The 9,582-nt window shown below is 37.6% G+C and overlaps 1 protein-coding gene across 3 annotated transcripts in view; it reads right to left on the bottom strand.

Moving 5' to 3' along the window:
* Window positions 1-4,125, bottom strand: part of LOC121644633 (voltage-dependent R-type calcium channel subunit alpha-1E-like) — a 52,425-nt gene extending 48,300 nt beyond the window's left edge. For all 3 annotated transcript variants that reach the window (XM_041992718.1, XM_041992719.1, XM_041992717.1), the window contains exons 1-2: window positions 4,025-4,125; window positions 2,706-2,845 (exon numbers count right to left, since the gene is read on the bottom strand). In XM_041992718.1, the coding sequence (XP_041848652.1) occupies window positions 2,706-2,845; window positions 4,025-4,039 (155 nt within the window). In that variant the 5' untranslated portion in view covers window positions 4,040-4,125. The remainder of the gene's footprint in view (window positions 1-2,705; window positions 2,846-4,024) is intronic.
* Window positions 4,126-9,582: the final 5,457 nt, after the last annotated feature.

Consider the following 9,582-nt stretch of genomic DNA (forward strand, 5'->3'; position numbering starts at 1 on the left):
TAAAAGGGGTCATTTCTTAACTGATAACTGGCATCCAGTGACACTTCTCAATAATGATTATAAAATAATACCTCTGCATTCTGACAACAGAATAAAAGGTGTCTTACACTCAATTACAGATGACACAATCTGGCTTTATGAAAGAACAATATCTTGTTAACAACATAACTATCTTAACTTATCTGGGGATTATTATAACCAAAGACCCAAAACTAAGATGACTGACAAATTTTTACTTAAAGAAAATTAAACTTATTGCTTCAAAGAAATTTATTCTTAAAAGGTAGTATGCTCCTTTCAAAGGCTAAAAGTTTGTCCAGGCTCTGATATCTAGCGACGTCTCTTTTGTACCCTTAAAAAAGTTGATAGAATTCTATTAGATTTTAGAAAAGAAAGCCTCATTAAATTAATTACAATGTGGTGGCATGAATTGGAATGTTTTTCCCTCCTGTTGTCACAAATATGGATTCTTCTCAAACACATGTAGGCAAGATATGCTTTTCTATCAGCCAATCACATAACAGAAATGTCAAATTGCTTATTCAGCGACTTTCTGTCGTTGCTCTCCATGTTCCATCTTACTGGAATAGTTCAGTTAGTGGCACACTGTGGAAAATGGTTTGGTGCTTATAGATACCTTATCAGATCTTAACTAATAAAGTGTGACACATTTTATTTAAAATACCATATAAATACTACCCAGTTAAAACTTTTATTTCACATTGATTCCAAAAGGATATCAACACCAGTTGCTTTTCTTTAATAGTCTTCCTGAAACTTTAGCTTACTTATTCTGGACTTGTTCAAATGGTGAAAAAAACTGGTCTGATATCTTTTAACTCTCTTGCAAACTAATCTTCTCTTAAACATTTCTTTTTCTTTCTCTTTATTTTTGGTTTTTCTAAACAAAAAAGAAGACATCAATCTAAAAGTTTTCTTAGCAAAATCTTATTATCATAAACCATTTTTCTCTCTTCATTGGGGAAATTAATAAATATTCTGTCTATTTAAAAGTCTGGACATTCCAAAAGTTCTAAAGCTGTAAAGACCTTCAACCTATTTGAAAAATACAATGTGAGTTATTGATGATTTTTATTTATATTTGTTATTTTTTAATTTTTGTCTGGTAATTTGCATGTATTTGTGCTCTGTACTTTTATTTTCCTATGGTCTATTATTATTTTAAGCCTGCATGTTAGTTCTGTTGTTCAAACTGTCTTGTAATGGACTTATGTGTTAATACATCCAAAAAACTGAATAAATGAATAAAATAAAGCTAAACTTTGAATGGTTACCTGTGTCGCTGCCATCCAAAATCAGCTTTTCTCGTGGAAATAATGCCAAATTCGGATTTTTGAAATGCTACTCGTAATAACTTTGTTTCTGGACACCCAATGATAACATTTGTAAATGCACGGCTGGAAAATTGTCAGATACTTCAGAAATAAGGAGGATAACGTGGTTTTTGGTGGATTTTGTTTGCAGCTGTGACATAGCCCTAGATGCCCAAATTCCACTTCTCTTACCGAGATGATGCCAGCCTTGGATTTATTTCTTTCCCTATTGCATTACATTAATCTGTAAACTATTTAGTAGCTTATTAACCTCTGACATTAGCAGCTAATGCTCAACAAACACGAAATGTTTTGAAAATAACAGGGAAGTGACATCACCACCCATGGAAAGGTAAATATAGAAAACAATCTTTCGAATATTGTATTTCAGAAGTGCATGTAGAAATGTCAGATCAAATTGCCCTGGAGCATCTCAGTGCTGAGAAACTGCATTTCACAATTTTTTTTTTTTTTTAGTTATTTATTTATTACTTTTTTTTTTTTTAGGCTTGGGGCATCGCTTTACAGCTGTGTTTTGTTTTACGGCACCATGTCAAACACAACCAAATGGATATCAACACAATGGTCGCTCTGAACGCCCACCATGGCTGATTCAGCAAAGAAATGCAAGAAAATAATATCAAAGAAAGTGAGGAGAAGTAAAAGAGAAAGTGACAGAGCCAGAGTCGACATCGGACTGGCTTTTACTGACAGTAGACAGACAGGATGCAAGATGGATGCAGAATTGGCCTTCGTTTGGGGGCACCACAGTATGAAAATCTGCCGAAGCTCATAGTGTTGCTTTTAATTCAAGCAATTTTTAAAAGAGATTTAAAAACTCCAAACAGGTTCTTTTGCAAAAATGTAGATCTTTGTACATTAAACCTTTCAGGAAGAAAATGTCTGTTGCATCAAAGACATTTAGTCTTCAAGCTCAAATTAAGCCATGCATGCTGCCTGATAAGAGGTGAAACTAAGGATGATCATGCTGAGAAAACTGAAAACACAATCTGAATCATTTTAATGTCAATAGCAAGAATATCTTGTGTGGTTTTTTTGTGTTTTGTTTTTGTTTTTTTGTTTTTTTTTTGGAGCCATAATAACAGGTTTCTCTGAAACAAAGCTATCATGATCACAAACATCATCCTATAGAACCATGTTCAAGTTGGGTGTCCATTGCTTGTTAATCTGTTTGTTAGCTCTGTTGCTCAGCTCACATTTGATTGGCTTTCATGTAGAGGATGCAGCAAGGTTTCCGTAAACAGATTTAAGCAGTTTATTTGGACAATCAAAAATATACAAGGTTTGAAACAAGATTTCCCATTTAATGAAAACGCAGGTGTTAAGAAAAACAAAATGAAATCACTTCACCCACTTAGTACGACTATGAAGTCCATAACGTTCCAGCCGTTCCTCAGGTAGGAGCCTTTATGGAAAACAAAACCAAGAGCGACCAGCTTGATCCCTGCTTCAAAGCAGAATATCCCAATAAAGTATGGCTCTGTCTTCTCCTGGAGGAGTAATGACAATGAAGGGATCGTCTGTCAGTCAAAGCACTGATAATGTTCTTTGATGATGTTCTTTGATACTGTAGGTTCATGCAAGTCGTCTTCACCAACTAGACAGATGCTGAAATCATCTCATGTAATCTGAATTTTGTTCAACTTTACAGTTAGTCACATTACGTGATAATTTGATTCCAAAGAAATCCATGTGGATTCTCCGATAATGAAATGTTAACTTACCAGCAGACAAGTTAGCTACCCATACAGCTACTATAACTAGCAATACAGCTACTATAACTAGTAATACAGCTACTATAACTAGTAATACAGCTACTATAACTGGTGATGATCGGTTATATTAGATCCAACCTACATCATCCCATAAAACCAAACAGAGTGGAGCAGGAATCTCCAACTCTGGTCCTCGAAAGCCACTGTCCTGTAGACTTTAAACGTCTCCCTGCTTCAACACACATGACTGATATTAAAGTGTCATTGTGCAGAACTTCATTTTATTTAAATCAGGTGTGTTGGAGCAGGGAAAGATCTAGAACCTACAGGACAGTGGTTCTAGAGACCCAGACGTGGCCTTCTCTGCCTAGCTGATCCAAATTAACCTCAGTGGTAATGCAACACAGTAAAACATATGAGATGAATAAAAAGAACATTTGACTTCACAATTAGACTGAGCAGCATTTTTTTTGGTACACAATTAAGCAAAAGTCTAGAAGATTTGTCTTGTAGCTTACAGTAATAATCTATGAAAATGTAAATGTGTCTGTAAGACTAAAACAAGAAATAGATTTTGATAAAATAATGTTTAAACTAATTTTCCCTACTTATGCTAATCTAACAGTTTATGATAAGGGAATATTGTAGAATTAAGTCATGATCCAATTATATCATCACATTAATAGATTTAATTTACATTGCTTTGTCACTAAACCCCACAGATTGTTAGATACTTAACATTACAAACACCTTAGGAAAGGCATAGTATTTATTTATTTATTTGTTTGTTTGTTTGTTTGTTTGTTTGTTTATATGTGTTTTTGTTGGACATTATTTATCATGTATATCTGCAAAAAAATCCTACTTAATCCTGCAGATTATGGCACTAAAATAACCTTTACACCTCATGTATACACATGTCAAAGACTCATCTGAAAACAACCTTATCCTCACCAGTCGTTTTGCCATGGGGGTCTTATCCTCTCCAGGGAGGTGCTGCTCCAGGCCAGGACAATACAGTTAGCAGTGATGGTAGCCAGGGATCATGTACTCAAAGGGTGTAAAGACCATGAGGTTAAGGATAAGTCTTTCATCACAACACAAGGACACAAAAACAGACAAACTGTATGTGGGAAAACAGGAAACAGCTGGAAAAGGAATCATGATGGCGAGTCTCAAGCAATACGGTAGTTCAGCACTTGTGCATATTACATATTTGCTAAACTTTACTAAAATCAGCAACACACTAACAGCAGTGAAAGTTTTTTCATATGTGCAATAGTTTTTACAAAAAAGTCTACACATATTGTGTGCTTTTTGGATGGTAAAGAAAAATAGATGGATGATTAACTGACAGATGAATTATAGCATGGTTCATATTCTCCGTTATTGAAAGCAATTTGTCAGAGAGATTGCAGTATCCATGGCAACGTGCTTTTAAAAGTTGCTTTTCATTGAAGAGAAAGAGAGCAGGTTAGGGAGGGAATGAGTACTCTGAAGTCACCTTGGCCTGATGGTGTAACTGCACAAACTACAGCAACACCTCCCGTGGCTCCACTCACTGCCTGTAGATGAGAAAGCTGCAAACTATATATGCAATATCATTTATCTAGCCACTGCAGTGTCTCTGCACGAGAAATCATTAATCATCCTGTCTTTGCTACTAAAGAGAAGCAGGTTTTACTCAGATCATTTAATTTTCAGTTAATTAATTTGGTTATGAGGGTTTCTGAACACTACAATAAGACAGAGGTAACACATTCACCTCCAGTTAAAACATGAAGAACCAAATGCTGCAGATGTTTACGTATTATGTGTACATGAAGAAGCAAAGTGTAAACTCATCATTTAGTAGACTGTTACAAAAATACCTTTAGCTAACATGGTAACTGATAAATCATGTGAGTTAAAATAAAGTACAAAACATTAACCATAACCTCTCAGTTATGAAGAGATGCAGATTTTATTTCCCTTACATGATAGTTTATATCTTTTTCTTAAAAACTTAAAATTTAATTACATCACATTTGACTTTTGAGGATTATAACATTTCTAACAATGTTCTAAGCTTTCATGCAGAACATGGCAAATCAATAAATATGTCAAAAATGATAATAAGTAGCTATCTGTGACATGTTAACTTACCTTACGCCTACAAATAAAGTCACCAGTGAACCTTTTATAGCTATCTCACTTTTAAGCCTATACAAACGCATCAATAAGTTTTAAAACTGTTATTTTTCTGCTATTTAATAGGATTTCTACCTGATGTCTTTGATGCTGTGGCACGTGCAGAAGTAAGTGTTAAGATGTGATGCGTTCATCTCCTGATTCAAAGTTTGTTTGTTTTGTTTGTTGTTTGTGCTCACAAAGTTCCGAAAACCTGAACTTTCTAGATTTTTTTTTAGCAGTTGAAACACTTGTTCACATGGGCTTTAAACATGAATAGTGTGGATGTTTGAAGTGGCATTGGCAATGAGCCATAAGCTGGTTGACTTTCCGTTAGATTTAGTTCCCATGAGGAATAAGCTTGTCGGTATTAATTTTCCTGTCTTGAGAGAAATGGGGTCACTGACTCACAGAGGAGTGCTGAGATGGGGACCTTTGGGACCCACGCTGACTCACATTGACCATAATGTTGTCACTGAAAGTGTTGAAAATAGCTTAAGTGGGAAATACTTCATAACTCTCTCCCACTCTGTTACTAATTGTTACCTGTTACCCATGCATACCGCTCATTATGCAATTTAACCCAAACTACAGTCCATGCTGAGTTTATGCATCGTGGTGTTACTTCATTATGTTTCACTAACATCTTAAGAAGCCACTGTCCACTTGGTTTTTCAAATTGAATCTGTTGCCTCTTTTGGTTTCTATTGAACAAAATGTATCAGTGTGGATTACCATCCGTTACAGCCAGTTTACAGTTTCCTTTGGTCCAACTTGACAGAAATTATTTGAGTTTGATGAATTACAAATGCCCTTTTAGTGAAACTTCATAATGTAATGCAAAAAATAGAGAAATAAGTAGAAAGGTTACTGCTTAGAATTTTTATAAGTGGAAATTTCATTTTCCAGGAGACTTGAAGGGAGCGTCTCATCTTATTTAACTAAATGGTAAGAGATTGGCCTGCTCTGGTAAATAAATATCAGAGTAACCATAAAGCTAGTGTTAATTGTTTTAACAGTCTCTGTGCAGCACTCAGTGCTAGAGATTCCTAAAAACTCTCAAGAATCTGTTTTGCAGTCAGAATCTGGACATTTTGGGTCTCACTCGGTCAACACTCAGACACGTGCTGTTACCACAGTCCATAATCCCCCACATCACTACTGGCCAGCTCTCTCCCACACACACCTCTGCCTCTGTGTTACCTACAGACACACTACAGTTCTGCTAGTGGCCAGCTAGTGTTGACCACTAGCCCTACTCCCACACACCCACAGAGAGGCTGTGGTTAGGTAACAGTGGGAGACTGGCTTGCTGCACTGGAGGGGGCGTAAGGCAGGAGCCGCAGTGGGTAGATATGGCAGCTGAGTGATGTTACTGAACTGATGAGGCTTGAAAGTCTTTAAATATGTACAGGACTTACACAGGAAAACTCCTAAAACTTTAAAACATATTTAAAGAAAAAGAATAAATGGGTGGTGGATAAGCATTTTATGCCCGCTTAAGGAAAAAAATCCTTGTAAGTTCAGGGTAACAAATACTTGCCAGTACTACAGCAGGCAACCATAGAAATGCTGGCTGGTAGATTTGAACTGACACCTACTCATGACCAGGTTCACATTCCAGTGAGCACTAAGGCAGCAGAGATGTGCCTACATGCCACCCCCACAGTGAGCAGAACTGTTTCTAATGATCACCACATGCTTACTCTCGGGCTTCTGCCAGCACCAAAGTAAACGAGTCCAAAGAATAAATAAGTTACTTAGCCAAATTATGGGGAGAACAAATTCAGCTATGCATTGGAGTACATGAAAGGGATTGTTTTCAGTTATATGATTTAACTAGCAGCTAGGAATCACATAAACATATGCCTACACACGAAGAAAGATGTAAGAAGTCTGACTAAATTTATATCTAACCGAACTTTAACATGCACTTAACAAAGTAGTAGTTTAAAGTTGCAGCTGTGCAGCAAGCAGATGTCGCTGTTCATGGTGCTGAACTGTAAAACTATCTTTAAAACTCAAGTAACATCGACAAAGACAAATATTGTGTGTAATATAAGGATATGGCACTCAATTATTCTCCTTGCGTATTTTCTAATGATGTTGTCCTCTGCAAATATGAAGAGTGACCTGTTGACGGTGAGGCAGTTCTGCTGGTGGGGGACGGGGTTGTACAGAGCCATGGTCCGGGCCCTCTGCGCCTTGGCTTGCTTCATGGAAGCCGTCAGTCCCGCCGCCGCCGCGTCCTGCCCGTCTCCTCCGCGCTCCAAGTCCCCATCCCCGGAGTCCACTGTGGTGGGAGCGGACTCGTCTCCAAACCGAGCCATTCTACAAAGAGATAAGACGACCTACTTAGTAGTGTTTTACTATAAGAATTACTTCAAATTAGTACAACTGTAAAGTGGAGCTCAGAGGGAAAAAAAACATCCACCTTTGAGCGCCAAGATTCCCCAAAAAGTTCCAGAATCCTCTCACTCCATTTCCAAAAGAGATAAAAAAATGATTATATCATTCAGTTGTCGTATATTTCAGGAAAATCTTCCATGTGTTTAAAAATGGTTTAAGTGTATAGGCGGTAAAAACGATCCCATCTGTTTGACAACGCGTAATAATCAGCTCTGAACAACTTTCAATATGTGCGCGTCTCTAAACTCTGGCAGCGGAGGAGGGGGGGAATTCCACCGAGTTTATTCCATGTCATTTCCTACCAACATCCAAGCTCGTTGTGATCTGGCAAATCGAGGTTATCAAAAACTAGTGCGCGCTCATTAGATGGAGAGATCCGAGGGAAGTCTTCCAAAACTTTACGCATCTTTTCCGACATGGAAAACTTGTCAAAAATGAGCCCGTTTAACGCTTCTAAACCAAAATCCCTATAAAGAGTCGGTTGAGTAGCTACATCCCTGTCTTTTCACCTGCTGGAAAATCATCAGCCAGGAACGTATAAGCACCGGTAGCCCCCTCCCACAGTGCTACTTCACGGCGATTTCAAAATTCATCTGAATGAAAGCTGCTGGAGAGGAGGGACATATATGTTGTTACCATAGCAATTAGAGTTTGTTGAGGATGAACAAAAACACATCCTCCACCCCCAAAAAAGACGAATATATACAGCAGGCTGTGTGGGTATGTGCTTCAAAAAACAATTATATAAAGATGTTCGTGGGTGCTGTGGGAAAAGAAAGAGGTGTGAATTATAAATAAAACTAAATTCTACAAATTAAGAGAAAAAAGACAACAGGTGTATTGATAGTTCAAGTGAGTAAAAAAAAAAAAGATTTTTTTATGAAGCTGTTTATATTAGTTTGTCTCTCTTCCCCCAGTTAAACAGTTTTATTCTTTGATTGCCAGACAGCATCTTCATATTTTCATTAATGGAGACAGACTTGAGCTATTAAAACATTTAAAAACTGGGCCATTGTGCTAATATTGGAGTAAAAGTCAGGAGTAAAAATAGACCATGAAATAGATCTTAGGGCTGCTCCCTTTGTAAGGGAAAGCAGAAGAAAGCAGGGTCTTTTTTACACAGTGCTACAAGTGAGACCTCATTAGGCAACTGGTCGCTCTCACTCCATCTGCTGCTCTTCTCCCCTCCCCACTGTTTTCTGAAGATGACCACTTCAGCCCCCACAGACATGAGATTATTCAACCGAGGCTTGTTTCATGCCCAAGGCTGCGATTCATCACAATTAAAATCAACCACAGCATAAGTTCACTTGATATCCTGGCAAGGTGCATCATTTTTTGCTACTGACTGTTCGGCCACACAAAGCAGTTACCACACAGTGTGCAGACGGGTAGCCTAGTGAGGCTTAGATGGAGGGGTTCTGAAAACAAGCCTAGAAAGAGAGTGAAAAACTCATGCTTGGCAAACAAGTTGAGATCTGGGAGGGGTGAGCTGATTTAGCAGGATGTATGAATAAGTTTCTTTCTAAGCTCCAAAGACTGAACCATGACTCTTGCTGCCTCCTCTTGCTAATCTGCATGAAGCAGGCAGGCGTGTCACTTCATGCAAAGCAGGACAGCAACAAAAGGCTACACTGATCATTAGCACAATGTACAAGCAGCAAAAGAATGATAAATATCACATAATATGAAGAGTTTCCAGACTGACAACACAGTATCTGTCCATCACATCTCTACTTTCTACTTAAAAACAACTCATTACAAAAAATACACACACACACAGTTCCTTATGTGTTGCCCAACAAAAATATTTGTCCATCTCTGCAAATAGTGCATATCTCTCTCTGTGCTTGTGTCTCTAGCTCTCTCTTTGCTGTTGTTTCCATAGCGACATAGCTCTCTTGAATTCCTGCTCCGTTCTTTTCATTTTTGCC

The sequence above is a fragment of the Melanotaenia boesemani genome, chromosome 8 (assembly GCF_017639745.1).
Source record: "Melanotaenia boesemani isolate fMelBoe1 chromosome 8, fMelBoe1.pri, whole genome shotgun sequence".
NCBI lineage: Eukaryota > Metazoa > Chordata > Actinopteri > Atheriniformes > Melanotaeniidae > Melanotaenia > Melanotaenia boesemani.